We start from the raw sequence: 21,777 nt of genomic DNA, 5'->3' as shown, positions 1-21,777 counted from the left end.
ACGCTCTCTGCTAGCCTTCGGCATTCACTCACTCACTCTCTCTGCTGGCATCCGGCACTCACTCACTCTGTCTGCTGGCCTCCGGCACTCACTCACTCTCTGCTGGCCTCCGGCACTCACTCACTCTCTGCTGGCCTCCGGCACTCACTCACTCTCTCTCTGCTGGCATCCGGCACTCACTCACTCTCTCTCTGCTGGCATCCGGCACTCACTCACTCTCTCTCTGCTGGCATCCGGCACTCACTCTCTCTGCTGGCCTCCGGCACTCGCTCACTCTCTCTCTGCTGGCCTCCGGCACTCACTCTCTCTCTGCTGGCCTCCGGCACTCACTCACTCTCTCTCTGCTGGCCTCCGGCACTCACTCACTCTCTGCTGGCCTCCGGCACTCACTCACTCTCTCTCTGCTGGCCTCCGGCACTCACTCACTCTCTCTCTGCTGGCCTCCGGCACTCACTCACTCTCTCTCTGCTGGCCTCCGGCACTCACTCACTCTCTCTCTGCTGGCCTCCGGCACTCACTCACTTTCTGCTGGCCTCCGGCACTCACTCACTTTCTGCTGGCCTCCGGCACTCACTCACTTTCTGCTGGCCTCCGGCACTCACTCTCTCTCTCTGCTGGCCTCCGGCACTCACTCACTCTCTCTCTCTGCTGGCCTCCGGCACTCACTCACTCTCTCTCTGCTGGCCTCCAGCACTCACTCACTCTCTCTCTGCTGGCCTCCAGCACTCACTCACTCTCTCACTGCTGGCCTCCGGCACTCACTCACTCTCTGCTGGCCTCCGGCACTCACTCACTCTCTCTCTGCTGGCATCCGGCACTCACTCACTCTCTCTCTGCTGGCATCCGGCACTCACTCACTCTCTGCTGGCCTCCGGCACTCACTCACTCTCTCTCTGCTGGCCTCCGGCACTCACTCACTCTCTGCTGGCCTCCGGCCCTCACTCACTCTCTGCTGGCCTCCGGCACTCACTCACTCTCTGCTGGCCTCCGGCACTCACTCACTCTCTCTCTGCTGGCCTCCGGCACTCACTCACTCTCTGCTGGCCTCCGGCACTCACTCACTCTCTCTGCTGGCCTCCGGCACTCACTCACTCTCTCTGCTGGCCTCCGGCACTCACTCACTCTCTCTGCTGGCCTCCGGCACTCACTCACTCTCTCTGCTGGCCTCCGGCACACACTCACTCTCTCTGCTGGCCTCCGGCACTCACTCACTCTCTCTGCTGACCTCCGGCACTCACTCACTCTCTCTGCTGGCCTCCGGCACACACTCACTCTCTCTGCTGGCCTCCGGCACTCACTCACTCTCTCTGCTAGCCTTCGGCACTCACTCACGCTCTCTGCTAGCCTTTGGCATTCACTCACTCACTCTCTCTCTGCTGGCATCCGGCACTCACTCACTCTGTCTGCTGGCCTCCGGCACTCACTCACTCTCTGCTGGCCTCCGGCACTCACTCACTCTCTCTCTGCTGGCATCCGGCACTCACTCTCTCTGCTGGCCTCCGGCACTCACTCACTCTCTGCTGGCCTCCGGCACTCACTCACTCTCTCTCTGCTGGCCTCCGGCACTCACTCACTCTCTGCTGGCCTCCGGTACTCACTCACTCTCTGCTGGCCTCCGGTACTCACTCACTCTCTCTCTGCTGGCCTCCGGCACTCACTCACTCTCTCTCTGCTGGCCTCCGGCACTCACTCACTCGCTCTCTGCTGGCCTCCGGCACTCACTCACTCGCTCTCTGCTGGCCTCCCACACTCCACATATAACTCTGCTGGCCTCCGGCACTCATTATCTCTCTCTCTGCTGACCTCTGGCACTCCATCTCCCTTCACAGCTGGTCTCTGGCACTCACTATCACTCTCTGCTGACCTCCAGCACTCCCTGTCTCTTTCTCCCCGATGGCCTCTGGTACTCCCTCTCTCTCTGATGGCCTCTGTTACTTACTATCTCTCTGCTGGTCTCTGGGACGTGCAGACCATCCAGCGATTGCTCTAAAGTCTCCACAGAAATCTGTCTGGAAACGCTGAACATCCTGATGTTTGATCTTGTTTTCCTATTGGTACCATTTAATATAGCAGCTGCGGCTTCATTGTAAGCATCAATCCTCTCATTGGTGATCATTCTGCGACTTTCGCTTAACAATTGTTCCGAAACCGGATCTGCAACCAACAACAGAAGCACATTGTTACCACACTTGTCTTTCTCTGCAGAGTTAGTTGGGTTTTCGGAGGGCTATTTTGCCGTGGAATGATGACATTGAAAAAAAAATTTGCTAAACAACGTAAAGTCCACCAATAATCAGAAGCTCAAACTGAAATGTAATCTACATATTGGATAATGTACGACATAAATGATATGTGGGGTAATATTGCCCTTACTATACATCATAACAGCAACAGATAACTTATATTAGATCTGAGGTCATAATGCACAGTTGCAGCATTTATATTTATACAGCGCATGCTTTGTGCCAGTCTCTACAGCGCATGCGCAGGTGTCTGGGGAACATGGCGCCTTGTTCCTGGGGCATGCGCAAATCACCGGCAAAATGTCCGCTGTCTGCCAGCATGGTCAGCGTCAGTGTCCATGTCTACCCAGATGAACTGTCATCAAACCGTCCCTGGTGGTCTATTACCTTCTCCTGCTGGCTTCAGCATCGTCTTCTTATGGATAACGGTGGTCACGTGTCGATCAGTTCCAGAGCAGGACTGGCATCCAGTGAGTACTTTCTCCCCTTAGTGCCCAGCAGCCTAACCCTAACTCTCCCAGCAGTGCCTAACCCTAACCAGCAGCATCCTCAGAATGTTGACATTTCACATGGCAACATTTTAGATGTTGACGTTGTGAACCTGTTGACAGTTTGAGGGTGTTCATCTGGCGCATGTCGGCAGTTTGAACCACGTCAACATTATGAACGTAGACCTGGTACTGTTGAATATTCAACTGGATAACATAGGGGACATATAATGTTAGGGTTATCTACATATCATTAGAAATCATGGTCATACACAGTACAAACACAGTCAAATCTTTTACAGCAAAAGAGGAAAAAAGACAAGGAGCCTGGAACCGAACCTTGTAAGAACCAGTAGACGTCACTTGTATCAGCCAGTTTCCCCAACACAGGCTCCACAGCCGTTATGTTCACTCTGTATTGGGCCAGAGACTCGGCGCTTCCATTGTTCATCTTTATAGACCACTGAAAAGAAACAGAATTCTCTGCTTAGTACTTTGTATTAATCCGTAAGTAACGACCCATTCCTGTCCAGGAATATCTACTATTGCACAGACTGATGATCTAGATATGTGAAAAGCACCTACAGTAGGTAGGAGGTCTACCGCACATAGGAACGGTACCATATAATATGGCTTCTTCATATAAGGAATAAATATTCACTGGTCGTTGGCTGGGTGTGGAATCTGACAGTTCCATGCATTACTGTATTTTAATGATGTGTCTGTGGCATACGCAGTTTACTTGTCAGCCAGGTTCTTAGAATGACACACATTCCAATGTAATTAAATGGTGTGTAAATATATAATGGTAACACAGACTTTAAAGCAATGGTTACAGTAATTAGAAATCACAGTTCAGCCTAATAGTTTGCTGAGACTTTATTGTGGGGTTTCATAGTATTATAAGATTATGCCATAAGTCAGGGGTAGTCAGTCAGCCTTTTTCTATGTAGAATCCAAATGCCACGGAGTCACTTTTGCAGAAATTATTAATTTTACTGTCAAAATGACGAAATAACATAACAGTAATGTCAGCGCCAGAGGCTATGTGCGCCTGAATGGAGCAACACTTGAACTGCTTGGTCCTGCGCCATCTAGTGGCCACCGGTGCACAAAACACTTGAATTCCGCCCTATAGCAGGGAGGAGTAGCATTAGCTTTTATTATATAGGACTTCAATTTATTTACTGTAAAAAAAAAAAAGCAATATAATAATTAGTGGAGGTACACATTAGTTTTGCTAAATGAAGAACATATACATCTATGGCATGTCATTAAAATGTTTGGGATTCTGACCAAGAGACTTAAGGCGGGTACACACTAGGCCAGACGTGTCAGACTCGCTCAGGAGGGGGAAAATTGAGTGTACCCACATTAAGACTCAGGGGATGATGTACCAAAACTTGTAGAGAGATAAAGTAGAGAAGTTGCCCATACCAGACAGTCAGCTTCTGTCATGTTACAGGCTGTGCTAGAAAAAATAATAGTTACAAGCTGACTGGATGCTGTGCGCAACTTCTCCGCTTTATCTCTCTTGAAAAAACAAGTGCATATTAACAAAGATTGCTAGTTAACAATCTCATTTTATTTCTATTCTGGAAGGATCGAGCATGAAATTTTCTGTACTGTAGAGCCTCGTAGGAGGCAACCATCTTCCCCAGAAGGCGAATGCACTTATGAACTGATACCCGGGCTGGCTTCAGGATATCCTGGACCATTGTTTGAATCACCAACGCTTTCTCCTCCGGCAGAAACACCCTCTGCACTTCCGTGTCGAGGATCATCCCCATCCAACCCCGAGAGGTTAATGGCCACTATCTCCGCTGACACGCTAAGTACCACAAAGCAGGGAGGCTGCTGCCAGCACCCTCCCTGTGCCTAACTCTAATAAAAAACAACGAAACTAGAAAAAATAAGATTTTACTTACCGATAAATCTATTTCTCGGAGTCCGTAGTGGATGCTGGGGTTCCTGAAAGGACCATGGGGAATAGCGGCTCCGCAGGAGACAGGGCACAAAAAGTAAAGCTTTTTCCGATCAGGTGGTGTGCACTGGCTCCTCCCCCTATGACCCTCCTCCAGACTCCAGTTAGGTACTGTGCCCGGACGAGCGTACACAATAAGGGAGGATTTTGAATCCCGGGTAAGACTCATACCAGCCACACCAATCACACCGTACAACTTGTGATCTAAACCCAGTTAACAGTATGATAACAGCGGAGCCTCTGAAAGATGGCTTCCTTCAACAATAACCCGAATTAGTTAACAATAACTATGTACAATTTATGCAGATAATCCGCACTTGGGATGGGCGCCCAGCATCCACTACGGACTCCGAGAAATAGATTTATCGGTAAGTAAAATCTTATTTTCTCTATCGTCCTAGTGGATGCTGGGGTTCCTGAAAGGACCATGGGGATTATACCAAAGCTCCCAAACGGGCGGGAGAGTGCGGATGACTCTGCAGCACCGAATGAGAGAACTCCAGGTCCTCCTTAGCCAGAGTATCAAATTTGTAAAATTTTACAAACGTGTTCTCCCCTGACCACGTAGCTGCTCGGCAAAGTTGTAATGCCGAGACCCCTCGGGCAGCCGCCCAAGATGAGCCCACCTTCCTTGTGGAGTGGGCCTTTACAGATTTAGGCTGTGGCAGGCCTGCCACAGAATGTGCAAGTTGGATTGTGCTACAGATCCAACGAGCAATCGTCTGCTTAGACGCCGGAGCACCCATCTTGTTGGGTGCATACAATATAAACAACGAGTCAGATTTTCTGACTCCAGCTGTCCTTGCAATATATATTTTTAATGCTCTGACAACGTCCAGTAACTTGGAGTCCTCCAAGTCACTTGTAGCCGCAGGCACTACAATAGGCTGGTTCAGATGAAATGCTGACACCACCTTAGGGAGAAAATGCGGACGAGTCCGCAGTTCTGCCCTGTCCGAATGGAAAATCAGATATGGGCTTTTGTAAGATAAAGCTGCCAATTCTGACACTCTCCTGGCAGAAGCCAGGGCTAGAAGCATGGTCACTTTCCATGTGAGATATTTCAAATCCACCTTTTTTAGTGGTTCAAACCAATGAGATTTTAGGAAATCCAAAACCACATTGAGATCCCACGGTGCCACTGGAGGCACCACAGGAGGCTGTATATGCAGCACTCCCTTAACAAAGGTCTGGACTTCAGGGACTGAAGCCAATTCTTTTTGAAAGAAAATCGACAGGGCCGAAATTTGAACCTTAATAGATCCCAATTTGAGACCCATTGACAATCCTGATTGCAGGAAATGTAGGAATCGACCCAGTTGAAATTCCTCCGTCGGAGCACTCCGATCTTCGCACCACGCAACATATTTTCGCCAAATTCGGTGATAATGTTGCACGGTTACTTCCTTCCTTGCTTTAATCAAAGTAGGAATGACTTCTTCCGGCATGCCTTTTTCCTTTAGGATCCGGCGTTCAACCGCCATGCCGTCAAACGCAGCCGCGGTAAGTCTTGAAAGAGACAGGGACCCTGCTGAAGCAAGTCCCTCCTTAGAGGTAGAGGCCACGGATCTTCCGTGATCATCTCTTGAAGTTCCGGGTACCAAGTCCTTCTTGGCCAATCCGGAACCACTAGTATCGTTCTTACGCCTCTTTGCCGTATAATTCTCAATACTTTTGGTATGAGAGGCAGAGGAGGAAACACATACACCGACTGGTACACCCAAGGCGTTACCAGCGCGTCCACAGCTATTGCCTGCGGATCTCTTGACCTGGCGCAATACCTGTCCAGTTTTTTGTTGAGGCGAGACGCCATCATGTCCACCATTGGTCTTTCCCAACGGGTTACCAGCATGTGGAAGACTTCTGGATGAAGTCCCCACTCTCCCGGGTGAAGATCGTGTCTGCTGAGGAAGTCTGCTTCCCAGTTGTCCACTCCCGGGATGAACACTGCTGACAGTGCTATCACATGATTCTCTGCCCAGCGAAGAATCCTTGCAGCTTCTGCCATTGCACTCCTGCTTCTTGTGCCGCCCTGTCTGTTCACATGGGCGACTGCCGTGATGTTGTCCGACTGGATCAACACCGGTTTTCCCTGAAGCAGAGGTTCTGCCTGGCTTAGAGCATTGTATATTGCTCTTAGTTCCAGAATGTTTATGTGAAGAGACGTTTCCAGGCTCGTCCATACTCCCTGGAAGTTTCTTCCTTGTGTGACTGCTCCCCAGCCTCTCAGGCTGGCGTCCGTGGTCACCAGGATCCAATCCTGTATGCCGAATCTGCGGCCCTCCAATAGATGAGCACTCTGCAACCACCACAGAAGAGACACCCTTGTCCTTGGAGACAGGGTTATCCGCAGGTGCATCTGAAGATGCGACCCTGACCATTTGTTCAACAGATCCCTTTGGAAAATTCTTGCGTGGAATCTGCCGAATGGAATTGCTTCGTAAGAAGCCACCATTTTTCCCAGGACTCTTGTGCATTGATGTACAGACACCTTTCCTGGTTTTAGGAGGTTCCTGACAAGCTCGGATAACTCCTTGGCTTTTTCCTCCGGGAGAAAAACCTTTTTCTGAACCGTGTCCAGAATCATCCCTAGGAACAGCAGACGAGTTGTCGGCATTAACTGGGATTTTGGAATATTCAGAATCCACCCGTGCTGTTTTAGCACTTCCTGAGACAGTGCTAATCCCATCTCTAGCTGTTCTCTGGACCTCGCCCTTATTAGGAGATCGTCCAAGTATGGGATAATTAATACGCCTTTTCTTCGAAGAAGAATCATCATCTCGGCCATTACCTTTGTAAAGATCCGAGGTGCCGTGGACAATCCGAACGGCAGCGTCTGAAACTGATAGTGACAGTTTTGTACAACGAACCTGAGGTACCCCTGGTGTGAGGGGTAAATTGGAACGTGGAGATACGCATCCTTGATGTCCAAGGATACCATAAAGTCCCCCTCTTCCAGGTTCGCTATCACTGCTCTGAGTGACTCCATTTTGAACTTGAACTTCTTTATGTACAGGTTCAAGGACTTCAGATTTAGAATAGGCCTTACCGAGCCATCCGGCTTCGGTACCACAAAAAGAGTGGAATAATACCCCTTCCCTTGTTGCAGAAGAGGTACCTTGACTATCACCTGCTGAGAGTACAGCTTGTGAATGGCTTCCAACACCGTCTCCCTTTCGGAGGGGGACGTTGGTAAAGCAGACTTCAGGAAACGGCGAGGTGGATCTGTCTCTAATTCCAACCTGTATCCCTGAGATATTATCTGCAGGATCCAGGGATCTACTTGCGAGTGAGCCCACTGCGCGCTGTAATTTTTGAGACGACCCCCCACGGTCCCCGAGTCCGCTTGAGAAGCCCCAGCGTCATACTGAGGCTTTTGTAGAAGCCGGGGAGGGCTTCTGATCCTGGGAAGGAGCTGCGTGTTGCTGTCTCTTCCCTCGACCTTTGCCTCGTGGCAGATATGAATAGCCCTTTGCTCTCTTATTTTTAAAGGAACGAAAGGGCTGCGGTTGAAAAGTCGGTGCCTTTTTCTGTTGGGGAGTGACTTGAGGTAGAAAGGTGGATTTCCCGGCTGTAGCCGTGGCCACCAAATCTGATAGACCGACTCCAAATAACTCCTCCCCTTTATACGGCAAAACTTCCATATGCCGTTTTGAATCCGCATCGCCTGTCCACTGTCGCGTCCATAAAGCTCTTCTGGCCGAAATGGACATAGCACTTACCCGTGATGCCAGTGTGCATATATCCCTCTGTGCATCACGCATATAAAGAAATGCATCCTTTATTTGTTCTAACGACAGTAAAATATTGTCCCTGTCCAGGGTATCAATATTTTCAATCAGGGATTCTGACCAAACTACCCCCGCACTGCCCATCCAGGCAGTCGCTACAGCTGGTCGTAGTATAACACCTGCATGTGTGTATATACTTTTTTGGATATTTTCCATCCTCCTATCTGATGGATCTTTAAGTGCGGCCGTCTCAGGAGAGGGTAACGCCACTTGTTTAGATAAGCGTGTTAGCGCCTTGTCCACCCTAGGAGGTGTTTCCCAGCGCTCCCTAACCTCTGGCGGGAAAGGGTATAATGCCAATAATTTCTTTGAAATTATCAGCTTTTTATCAGGGGCAACCCACGCTTCATTACACACGTCATTTAGTTCTTCTGATTCAGGAAAAACTATAGGTAGTTTTTTCATACCCCACATAATACCCTGTTTAGTGGTACCTGTAGTATCAGCTAAATGTAACGCCTCCTTCATTGCCAAAATCATATAACGTGTGGCCCTACTGGAAAATACGGTTGATTCGTCACCGTCACCACTGGAGTCATCGCCTGTGTCTGGGTCTGTGTCGACCGACTGAGGCAAAGGGCGTTTCACAGCCCCTGACGGTGTTTGAGTCGCCTGGACAGGCACTAATTGATTGTCCGGCCGTCTCATGTCGTCAAACGACTGCTTTAGCGTGTTGACACTATCCCGTAGTTCCATAAATAAAGGCATCCATTCTGGTGTCGACTCCCTAGGGGGTGACATCCTCATATTTGGCAATTGCTCCGCCTCCACACCAATATCGTCCTCATACATGTCGACACACACGTACCGACACACAGCAGACACACAGGGAATGCTCCTAACGAAGACAGGACCCACTAGCCCTTTGGGGAGACAGAGGGAGAGTTTGCCAGCACACACCAAAAGCGCTATATATATATCAGGGATAGCCTTATAATAAGTGCTCCCTTATAGCTGCTTTGTTATATCAAAATATCGCCATAAATGTGCCCCCCCCTCTCTGTTTTACCCTGTTTCTGTAGTGCAGTGCAGGGGAGAGACTTGGGAGCCGTCCTGACCAGCGGAGCTGTGAGAGGAAATGGCGCCGTGTGCTGAGGAGATAGGCCCCGCCCCTTTTCCGGCGGGCTCGTCTCCCGCTATTTAGAAAAATTAGGCAGGGGTTAAATATCTCCATATAGCCTCTAGGGCTATATGTGAGGTATTTTTTGCCTTTATAGGTACTCATTTGCCTCCCAGGGCGCCCCCCTCCCAGCGCCCTGCACCCTCAGTGACTGCCGTGTGAAGTGTGCTGAGAGGAAAATGGCGCACAGCTGCAGTGCTGTGCGCTACCTTTAGAAGACTGCAGGAGTCTTCAGCCGCCGATTCTGGACCTCTTCTGATTTCAGCATCTGCAAGGGGGCCGGCGGCGTGGCTCCGGTGACCATCCAGGCTGTACCTGTGATCGTCCCTCTGGAGCTTGATGTCCAGTAGCCAAGAAACCAATCCATCCTGCACGCAGGTGAGTTGACTCCTTCTCCCCTCAGTCCCTCGCTGCAGTGATCCTGTTGCCAGCAGGAATCACTGTAAAATAAAAAACCTAGCTAAACTTTCTCTAAGCAGCTCTTTAGGAGAGCCACCTAGATTGCACCCTTCTCGGCCGGGCACAAAAATCTAACTGGAGTCTGGAGGAGGGTCATAGGGGGAGGAGCCAGTGCACACCACCTGATCGGAAAAAGCTTTACTTTTTGTGCCCTGTCTCCTGCGGAGCCGCTATTCCCCATGGTCCTTTCAGGAACCCCAGCATCCACTAGGACGATAGAGAAACTCCTATAGAGCTCCCCTAGCTGTGACCGGCTCCTACGGGCATATTTTCTAAGCCGAGTCTGGTAGGAGGGGCATAGAGGGAGGAGCCAGCCCACACTATTAAAAAGTGCCAGTGGCTCCTAGTGGACCCATCTATACCCCATGGTACTAATGTGGACCCCAGCATCCTCTAGGACGTAAGAGAAATACAAATGGCAATGTTCACATTTTTAAACCAATACTTGGCATAAATATGTCTTACTCCTGAGCAGTATAAAGCAAACACAGTATACAGAACACAAATACATTATGTTCATACTTGGTTAAATATATCCATTATGCTTTTTTAGCCCCCAGTAACTGAAAGCTATGGTAAGGGAATGTATTTTTGTAACTGAGCAGACGATGAATGGTTGACAGGTTTGTAGACTTTTCCAAAGGACTCCCCTTGTTTCAGGCTGGGCATTGAGTGAAAAGCCACTTACATCTGTACACTCAGCAGTGACCCGTCACTGAATGCAGCACCTACTGTATGTGGCTGTGTTTGGTCACACAGCAGATTTTCAAAGACATCTTTCGAAATAGAAATAGTCTTATCATGATTACCCTGTAGGGCACGGCCTCTGGATTACTGTTCTGCCATCGTAAGTTACTAAACACACGTTACATTTTGTTAATGTACCATGAGCCAGTAACCAGAGCTTTCCCCTATGACCAATGATTCCCCTCTCCCATTCCGGATGTTTCCTATGCATCACCAGCAGCACTGTAAAATGAGTGGCCCGTACCTTGAACGCAGTGTTCCAAATCTTTATTTTTCCATGATCCCTACCTCCCCAAGACGACCATAAAATAGATTTTTAGTAATTATTTTATATTTTCAAAATTCAAGCCTTTATTTCTTGCCCCAAGAATGGACCTCCTGGCTGGCAATAGGCTGTCAGCAACCAGCATCATAGGCCCAATACAAAACTATCATGGGTTCTGGAGCTGATTAACTCAGGCTTATCAAAGTCTTTGTGCCCAATTACTCATTGCAGGAAGTCAAAGTTCTTAAACATTTTAATTAAACGTTCTCAAGTTAAAAAGTATTTTGCTTTCATCCATGGAGGATCATAACCCTCACACCAAGAACCAAAAGTGTGGAGGGTCCTGCTTGTGAGAGCTTACAGTCTAATGCGGTGGGTTAATTAAGTCACCTGTAGCAAAGCATGGATATACCTAAAACCTGGACCATTGGGTGCCTTGAGGAACGCTTTGAGTACCTCTGGTCTAACAATAACTATTATAACATGTACTGTCACCCCCTACAAAACTCAGATAGACCTCCAACTGTAGATAGTAGATCCCAGAGAGGCTGGCCGAGTTACAGTACAGTATGTGTACAGGCATGTGTGGGAAGAGTTTAAGGAGCATATGAGTTCTGCAAGGGAAATAGGGATGCTGTATAATGTTTATGGGCTTATTTATTAACAGTTTCTTATATCACGATTAAATAATCTCATATTTATTTATAAATCTGCCCTGTTTTCCATTAGGTTATAAAGTTAAAAGGTATGTTCCTCAAAACTATATGTGATAACGTCGGGTGTAGTATGGCTGACCGATGGTCTCCTGACCGCCGGTCAGCATAACGACGCCGGGATCCAGGCAGCTTAACGATGCCGGGATCCCAGTGGGGAGGGGCGAGTGCAGCAAGCCCCTTGTGGGCTCGACGCTGCGGGTTCTAGTTTCACTTTATGGGTGTCGTGGATACCCACGAGTGGAAATAGTCCCTGTTGGACGGCATGCTGACCGTCGGGGCAGTGAGGGGGCGGGATTTTGGGGGAGGTCATGTGACCGTCGGTCTGCTGACCGCCGGTCACATGAATACCACCCATAGCGTCACCTATTTATTTTAAGAGAGAATGACAGATTAAGGGGTCTATTCATGTACCAGTTAAAAGAGTGGAGAAGTGAGCCAGTGGAGAAGTTGTCCATGACAACCAATCAGCTGCTAAGTATAATTTTATAGAATGCATTTTATAAATGTTACGTCAACACTGATTGGTTGCCATGGGCAACTTCCCCACTGGCTCACTTCTCCACTTTTTTCACTGCTTCATGAATAGACCCCATAATAGCCTGACTTTGGTAGTTTAGGTAATTGTCAGACCATTGGTGGACAGAAAAAGGACGCTTACCGTGGCGGCTCCTGCTACTACCATCTTTGGCTTTGATGATGTGCTCTGGAAGAAAAGACACAAAACAATAAATGCACAACACGGACTAGAGCCGAGTGTTCTGCTATCAGCACAGAGGGAGAGAGCGGGCACGTCAATGATAAACGATAAGTCACGTGTGACATGGGTCACATTGAAGTGGGTAACAGAGGGATGAAAGGTAAGGTCTTATAGAGTGCTGGGAGAGGAGCAGATTTACAGATCCTGAGAAAGTGCACTAGGGACATTTCTTAGTGACAATTAGGATGTGATTGTGATGCACAGAGTGTATGAAAATGTGACAGTTGTTTGTATATTAAAAACAATGACAAAAGAAAATAAAATACATTTAAAAAAATAATAATTCCTTTATCCATTCTGAATGACTCATTTAATGGATTTCCGTGCTCTGTTGGAACTCTTACTAAAAACTTTGATTTATCTATTGTCATCTTTACATTTCATTTATTCCTCTAAGTCTTTTATTATTATTATTTTTTGCATATCCTTGGATATGACACAGAACTGCTCTGCAGAAAGTAAGTAGCAATTGCTCAAAAAGAGACAGCAAAAACGGCAGGCACGTACCTCGATCAGAGACTGGAAGCATTGTTTCATGGAAGTGTTCACCTCTGGATGCCATAAGAAATCCTGTAAGGAAAATTGCATAATAACTATCGCTGCCACTTGCCTACATTCATGTCACTCTATGTGCTCCTACACAACAGAACTGACCCTTTTGTAGAGATGATATAAACAGCTGAGGGAGCCCAGCAATTGTGGAGCGATGCCTTAGGTTGCTTTAGAGCCAACAGTTGTAAGCAATCAGCAGTGAACGCTTATCTTTTAGGTGAAAGTTCAACAATGGAAGTAAATAGTGGATTGGTCTGGCTGTAGTGCAGATTTCACACCTCTGGCCAATGATAGCAAATAATCGTCAATGGAGGATGTTTCACAGAAAAACAGCGAGAGATAAATGGGCAGAAAGAACCTGCATTATATCAAACCCACTGACACAGTCTCTTCGGTGCTGTGTAAGGGCAGTACATCTTTTGCTGCAGCGTGTAAATACAATCCACCACCATAATGTTGTATACCAAACATGTACCCGGCCGGTGTGTCGCTGGAGTCACATCAAGAATCCTCCCTAAGGCTGCAAAAGTAATTTTAAAGGGACTGAGCAATTTTACATATAAGGATGTTGCTTGCTTATAACCATAAGGTTTCAGGGAGTGGAAGCTTTTGGGATAAAAATTAGATAAATAAGATTTTAAACCTACTGGTAAATCTTTTTCTCCTAGTCCGTAGAGGATGCTGGGCGCCCGTCCCACTGCGGACTGAATTCTGCAAGACTTGTATATAGTTTTGGTTTACATAAGGGTTATGTTACAGTTTGATCAGTCTCGGGCTGATGCTGTTTTGTTTCATACTGTTAACTGGTTCGTATATTCCATGTTATACGGTGTGGTTGGTGTGGGCTGGTGTGAATCTTGCCCTTGGATTAACAAATCCTTTCCTCGTACTGTCCGTCTCCTCTGGGCACAGTTTATCTAACTGAGGTCTGGAGGAACGGCATAGAGGGAGGAGCCAGTGCACACCCATATCTAAAGTTCTTTTTAGTGCCAATGTCTCCTGCGGAGCCCGTCTATTCCCCATGGTCCTTACGGAGTCCCCAGCATCCTCTACGGACTAGGAGAAAAAGATTTACCGGTAGGTTTAAAATCTTTTTTCTCTTACGTCCTAGAGGATGCTGGGGACTCCGTAAGGACCATGGGGATTATACCAAAGCTTCAAAACAGGCGGGAGAGTGCGGATGACTCTGCAGCACCGATTGAGCAAACATGAGGTCCTCCTCAGCCAGGGTATCAAACTTGTAAAACTTTGCAAAGGTGTTTGAACCCGACCAAGTCGCCGCTCGGCAAAGCTGTAACGCCGAGACACCTCGGGCAGCCGCCCAAGAAGAGCCCACCTTCCTAGTGGAATGGGCCTTTACTGAATTTGGTAACGGCAATCCAGCCGTAGAATGAGCCTGCTGAATCGTGTTACAGATCCAGCGAGCAATAGTCTGCTTAGAAGCAGGAGCGCCAACCTTGTTGGCTGCATAAAAGACAAACAGTGCCTCTGTTTTCCTAACCCGAGCCGTTCTGGCTACATAATTTTCAATTCCCTGACCACATCAAGGGACTCGGAATCCTCCAAGTCCCGCGTAGCCACAAGCACATCTGAACTTTAATGGAGCCTAATTTTAGCCCCAAATTCACTCCGGTCTGTAGGAAATGAAGAAAACGGCCCAGATGAAATTCTTCCGGAGGAGCGTTCTTGGACTCACACCAAGACACATACTTCCTCAATATACGGTGATAATGTTTTGCTGTCACCTCCTTCCTAGCCTTTATCAGAGTAGGAATGACCTCATCCGGAATGCCCTTTTCCGCTAGGATCCGGCGTTCAACCGCCAAGCCGTCAAACGCAGCCGCGGTAAGTCTTGGAACAGTCTTGTTGCAACAGGTCCTCTCTGAGAGGAAGAGGCCACGGATCTTCTGTGAGCATTTCCTGCAGATCCGGATACCAGGCCCTTCGAGGCCAATCTGGAACAATGAGAATTGTCTGTACTCCTCTTCGTCTTATGATTCTCAATATCTTTGAGATGAGAGGAAGAGGAGGGAACACATAGACCGACTGGAACACCCACGGTGTCATCAGGGCGTCCACTGCTACCACCTGAGGGTCCCTTGACCTGGCGCAATATCTCGGAAGCTTCTTGTTGAGGCGTGACGCCATCATGTCTATTTGAGGCAGTCCCCACTGACTTGTAATCTCCGCAAAGACTTCCTGATGAAGTCCCTACTCTCCTGGATGTAGATCGTGTCTGCTGAGGAAGTCTGCTTCCCAGTTGTCCACTCCCGGAATGAAGACTGCTGTCAGAGCGCTTACATGATTTTCCGCCCAGCGAAGAATCCTGGTGGCTTCTGCCATTGCCACTCTGCTCTTTGTTCCGCCCTGGCGGTTTACATGAGCCACTGCGGTGATGTTGTCTGACTGGATCAGAACCGGTAGGTCGCGAAGAAAATTCTCCGCTTGACGAAGGTCGTTGTATATGGCCCTTAATTCCAGTACGTTGATGTGTAGACAAGCCTCCTGGCTTGACCACAGACCTTGGACGTTTCTTCCCTGTGTGACTGCTCCCCATCCTCGGAGGCTCGCGTCCGTGGTTACCAGAACCCAGTCCTGAATGCCGAACCTGCGACCCTCTAGAAGGTGAGCACTCCGCAGCCACCACAGGAGAGATACCCTGGCCCTTGGGGACAGACTGATCATCTGATGTATATGTAGATGTGACCCGGACCACTTGTCCAGAAGGTCCCACTGAAAAGTCCTTGCATGGAACCTTCCTAATGGAATGGCCTCGTAAGACGCCACCATCTTTCCTAGAACTCGAGTGCATAGATGCACCGACACCCTTTTCGGCTTCAACAGGTCTCTGACCAAGCTCTGGAGTTCCTGGGCCTTTTCCATCGGGAGAAAAACCCTTTTCTGTTCTGTATCCAGAATCATGCCTAAGAAAGGCAATCGGTTCGTTGGAACCAACTGAGAATCCAGCCGTGCTGCTGCAAAACCCTCAGGGAGAGTGATACACTGTTCAGCAACTGCTCTCTTGATCTCGCTTTTATTAGGAGATCGTCCAAGTACAGGATAATTGTGACTCCCTGCCTGCGCAGGAGCACCATCATTTCCGCCATTACCTTGGTGAACACCCTCGGGGCCGTGGAAAGCCCAAACGGCAACGTCTGAAATTGGTAATGACAATCCTGTACAGCAAATCTCAGGAACGCCTGATGAGGAGGATATATGGGGACATGAAGGTGAGCATCCTTTATGTCCAGGGATACCGTATAATCCTCCCCCTCCAGGCTGGCGATGACCACTCTGAGCGATTCCATCTTGAACTTGAACCTTTTTAAGTATAGGTTTAAGGATTTTAAATTCAGAATGGGTCTGACCGAACCGTCCGGTTTCGGGACCACAAACAGGGTTGAGTAATACCCCATCCCCTGCTGAGGCAGGGGAACTTTGATCACCACTTGTTGAAGACACAATTTTTGAATCGGCAGGGCCAATTTGAAAAACCGGCTAGGAGGCACCTCTTCGAATTCCAGCCTGTAACCCTGGGAAACAATGTCTATTGCCCAGGGATTCACCTGTGATTGAACCCAGACATGGCTGAAAAGTCGAAGACGTGCCCCCACTGGGGCGGACTCCCTCAGCGGAGCCCCAGCGTCATGCGGTGAATTTTGTTGAAGCCAGGGAGGACTTCTGCTCCTGGGAACTAGCTGTAGTTGGCAGCTTTTTCCCCTTGCCCTTACCTCTGGCAAGAAAGGAAGATCCCCATACTCTCTTGGATTTATGCGACCGAAAGGACTGCATCTGATAATGTGGCATTTTCTTAGGCTGTGAGGAAACATAGGGCAAAAAAGTTGATTTACCTGCCGTAGCTGTGAAAACCAGGTTTGTGAGACCTTCTCCAAACAATTCCTCACCCTTGTAAGGCAAAACCTCCATATGCCTCTTCGAGTCGGCATCACCCGTCCATTGTCGGGTCCATAGGACTCGCCTAGCAGAAATCGCCATCGCGTTGGCTCTGGAACCCAGTAGGCCCACGTCTCTCTGAGCATCCCTCATATATAGGACCACATCCTTAATATGACCCAGGGTCAATAAAATGGTTTCCTTATCCAGCGTATCAATATCAGCCGATAAGGTATCTGTCCACGCTGCTACAGCGCTACAAACCCAAGCCGACGCTATGCTATCGCCGGTCTGAGCAATGTACCAGTATGTGTGTAAATTGACTTCAAGGTAGTCTCCTGCCTGCGATCAGCAGGATCCTTGAGGGTTGCGGTATCTTGAGACGGCAACACTACCTTTTTGGATAAGCGTGTCAACGCTTTGTCCACCCTTGGGGAGGATTCCCACCGTTTCCTATCCTTATACGGGAAAGAATACGCCATAAGAATCCTTTTGGGAATCTGCAGTTTTTGTCTGGAGTTTCCCAAGCCCTTTCAAACAACTCATTTAGCTCATGTGAAGGGGGAAAAGTAACCTCAGGCTTCTTTTCTTTAAACATATGGACCCTTGTGTCCAGTACAGAGGGGTCATCAGTGATATGCAACACACCTTTTATTGCAATAATCATATAATGAATACTTTTAGCCAATTTTGGCTACAACTTTGCATCATCGTAGTCGACACTGGAGTCAGAATCCGTGTCGGTATCAGTGTCTACTACTTGGGATAGTGGGCGCTTTTGAGACCCAGAAGGTCCCTGCGACATAGTGAAAGGCAGGGCTAGACTCCCTGTACATTCCCTGGACTCTGCTTTGTCCAACCTTTTGTGTAATAAATTCACATTTGCATTTAAAACATTCCATATATCCAACCAGTCAGGTGTCGGCGTTGCCGACGGAGACACCACACTCATTTGCTCCACCTCCTCCCTAGAAGAGCCTTCCGTTTCAGACATGCCGACCCACGCTTACCGACACCCCACACACTCAGGGAATACTCTATCTGGAGACAGTTCCCCAACAAGGCCCTTTGGAGAGACAGAGAGAGAGTATGCCAGCACACACCCAGCGCCAATGACCCTGGAAAAAATACCCAGATAGCGCATATATATATATATATATATATATATATAATAAGATTTTACTTACCGATAAATCTATTTCTCGTAGTCCGTAGTGGATGCTGGGACTCCGTCAGGACCATGGGGATTAGCGGCTCCGCAGGAGACAGGGCACAAAAATAAAGCTTTAGGATCAGGTGGTGTGCACTGGCTCCTCCCCCTATGACCCTCCTCCAAGCCTCAGTTAGGATACTGTGCCCGGACGAGCGTACACAATAAGGAAGGATTTTGAATCCCGGGTAAGACTCATACCAGCCACACCAATCACACTGTACAACCTGTGATCTGAACCCAGTTAACAGTATGACAAAACGTAGGAGCCTCTGAACAGACGGCTCACAACAATAACAACCCGATTTTTTTGTAACAATAACTATGTACAAGTATTGCAGACAATCCGCACTTGGGATGGGCGCCCAGCATCCACTACGGACTACGAGAAATAGATTTATCGGTAAGTAAAATCTTATTTTCTCTGACGTCCTAGTGGATGCTGGGACTCCGTCAGGACCATGGGGATTATACCAAAGCTCCCAAACGGGCGGGAGAGTGCGGATGACTCTGCAGCACCGAATGAGAGAACTCCAGGTCCTCTTTAGCCAGGGTATCAAATTTGTAGAATTTTACAAACGTGTTCTCCCCCGACCACGTAGCTGCTCGGCAGAGTTGTAATGCCGAGACCCCTCGGGCAGCCGCCCAGGATGAGCCCACCTTCCTTGTGGAATGGGCCTTGACAGATTTAGGCTGTGGCAGGCCTGCCACAGAATGTGCAAGTTGAATTGTGCTACAAATCCAACGAGCAATCGTCTGCTTAGAAGCAGGAGCACCCAGCTTGTTGGGTGCATACAGTATAAACAGCGAGTCAGATTTTCTGACTCCGGCCGTCCTTGAAATATATATTTTCAATGCCCTGACAACGTCCAGCAACTTGGAATCCTCCAAATCGCTAGTAGCCGCAGGCACCACAATAGGTTGGTTCAGGTGAAACGCTGACACCACCTTAGGCAGAAACTGAGGACGCGTCCGCAGTTCTGCCCTGTCCAAATGGAAAATCAGATATGGGCTTTTATACGATAAAGCCGCCAATTCTGATACTCTCCTGGCTGAAGCCAGGGCCAGTAGCATGGTTACTTTCCATGTAAGATATTTCAAATCCACCGATTTGAGTGGCTCAAACCAATGGGATTTGAGAAAATCCAAAACTACATTAAGGTACCACGGAGCCACTGGGGGCACAACCGGGGGCTGTATATGTAGTACTCCTTTTACAAAAGTCTGGACTTCAGGAACTGAAGCCAATTTTTTCTGGAAGAAATCGACAGGGCCGAAATTTGAATCTTAATGGACCCCAATTTGAGTCCCATAGACAATCCTGTTTGCAGGAAATGTAGGAATCGACCCAGTTGAAATTCCTCCGTGGTGGCCTTCCTGGCCTCCCACCACGCAACATATTTTCTCCAAATGCGGTGATAATGTTGTGCAGTCACCTCCTTCCTGGCTTTTACCAGCGTAGGGATGACCTCTTCCGGAATGCCTTTTTCCCTTAGAATTCGGCGTTCAACCGCCATGCCGTTAAAAACAGCCACGGTAAGTCTTGGAATAGACCCGGTCCCTGCTGAAGCAGGTCCCGTCTTAGGGGTAGAGACCACGGATCTTCCGTGAGCATCTCCTGAAGTTCCGGGTACCAAGTTCTTCTTGGCCAATCCGGAGCCACGAGTATCGTTCTTACTCCCCTTTGCCGTATAATTCTCAGTACTTTTGGTATGAGAGGCAGAGGAGGAAACACCTACACTGACTGGTACACCCATGGTGTTACCAGAGCGTCTACAGCTACTGCCTGAGGGTCTCTTGACCTGGCGCAATACCTGTCCAGTTTTTTCTGCTGAGGAAGTCTGCTTCCCAGTTGTCCATTCCCGGAATGAACACTGCTGACAGTGCTATCACATGATTTTCCGCCCAGCGAAAAATCCTTGCAGTTTCTGCCATTGGCCTCCTGCTTCTTGTGCCGCCCTGTCTGTTTACGTGGGCGACTGCCGTGATGTTGTCCCACTGGATCAATACCGGCTGACCTTGAAGCAGAGGTCTTGCTAAGCTTAGAGCATTGTAAATTGTCCTTAGCTTCAGTATATTTATGTGGAGAAAAGTCTCCAGACTTGATCACACTCCCTAGAAATTTTTTCCCTGTGTGACTGCTCCCCAGCCTCTCAGGCTGGCCTCCGTGGTCACCAGCATCCAATCCTGAATGCCGAATCTGCGGCCCTCTAGAAGATGAGCACTCTGTAACCACCACAGGAGAGATACCCTTGTTCTTGGAGATAGGGTTATCCGCTGATGCATCTGAAGATGCAATCCGGACCATTTGTCCAGCAGATCCCACTGAAAAGTTCTTGCGTGGAATCTGCCGAATGGAATCGCTTCGTAATAAGACTAGCTCGGATAACTCCCTGGCTTTCTCCTCCGGGAGAAACACCTTTTTCTGGACTGTGTCCAGAATCATCCCTAGGAACAGCAGACGTGTCGTCGGAAACGGCTGTGATTTTGGAATATTTAGAATCCACCCGTGCTGTCGTAGAACTACTTGAGATAGTGCTACTTCGACTTCCAACTGTTCTCTGGACCTTGCCCTTATCAGAAGATCGTCCAAGTAAGGGATATTTAAGACGCCTTTTCTTTGAAGAATCATCATTTCGGCCATTACTTTGGTAAAGACCCGGGGTGCCGTGGACAATCCAAACGGCAGCGTCTGAAACTGATAGTGACAGTTCCGTACCACGAACCTGAGGTACCCTTGGTGAGAAAGGCAATTTTGGACATGGATGTAAGCATCCCTGATGTCCAGGGACACCATATAGTCCCCTTCTTCCTAGTTCGCTATCACTGCTCTGAGTGACTCCATCTTGATTTGAACCTTTGTATGTAAGTGTTCAAAGATTTCAGATTTAGAATAGGTCTCACCGAGCCGTCTGGCTTCAGTACCACAATATAGTGTGGAATAATAAGAATTTACTTACCGATAATTCTATTTCTCATAGTCCGTAGTGGATGCTGGGGACTCCGTAAGGACCATGGGGAATAGCGGCTCCGCAGGAGACTGGGCACATCTAAAGAAAGCTTTAGGACTAACTGGTGTGCACTGGCTCCTCCCCCTATGACCCTCCTCCAAGCCTCAGTTAGGATACTGTGCCCGGACGAGCGTACACAATAAGGAAGGATTTTGAATCCCGGGTAAGACTCATACCAGCCACACCAATCACACCGTATAACCTGTGATCTGAACCCAGTTAACAGCATGATAACAGAGGAGCCTCTGAAAGATGGCTCACAACAATAATAACCCGATTTTTGTAACAATAACTATGTACAAGTATTGCAGACAATCCGCACTTGGGATGGGCGCCCAGCATCCACTACGGACTATGAGAAATAGAATTATCGGTAAGTAAATTCTTATTTTCTCTAACGTCCTAAGTGGATGCTGGGGACTCCGTAAGGACCATGGGGATTATACCAAAGCTCCCAAACGGGCGGGAGAGTGCGGATGACTCTGCAGCACCAAATGAGAGAACTCCAGGTCCTCCTCAGCCAGGATATCAATTTTGTAG

At 48.4% G+C, this 21,777-nt stretch overlaps 1 protein-coding gene across 2 annotated transcripts in view; it reads right to left on the bottom strand.

The window, feature by feature from the left end:
* CASD1 (CAS1 domain containing 1) overlaps positions 1-21,777 on the bottom strand; it is a 176,331-nt gene that overhangs the window by 64,360 nt on the left and 90,194 nt on the right. For both annotated transcript variants that reach the window (XM_063921397.1, XM_063921399.1), the window contains 4 exons: positions 13,078-13,140; positions 12,472-12,516; positions 3,071-3,194; positions 1,940-2,154 (listed from right to left, as the gene is read on the bottom strand). In XM_063921397.1, coding sequence (XP_063777467.1) covers positions 1,940-2,154; positions 3,071-3,194; positions 12,472-12,516; positions 13,078-13,140 — 447 coding nt within the window. The remainder of the gene's footprint in view (positions 1-1,939; positions 2,155-3,070; positions 3,195-12,471; positions 12,517-13,077; positions 13,141-21,777) is intronic.

The sequence above is a fragment of the Pseudophryne corroboree genome, chromosome 5 (assembly GCF_028390025.1).
Source record: "Pseudophryne corroboree isolate aPseCor3 chromosome 5, aPseCor3.hap2, whole genome shotgun sequence".
NCBI lineage: Eukaryota > Metazoa > Chordata > Amphibia > Anura > Myobatrachidae > Pseudophryne > Pseudophryne corroboree.
This window is presented reverse-complemented; position numbering and strand designations above follow the sequence as displayed.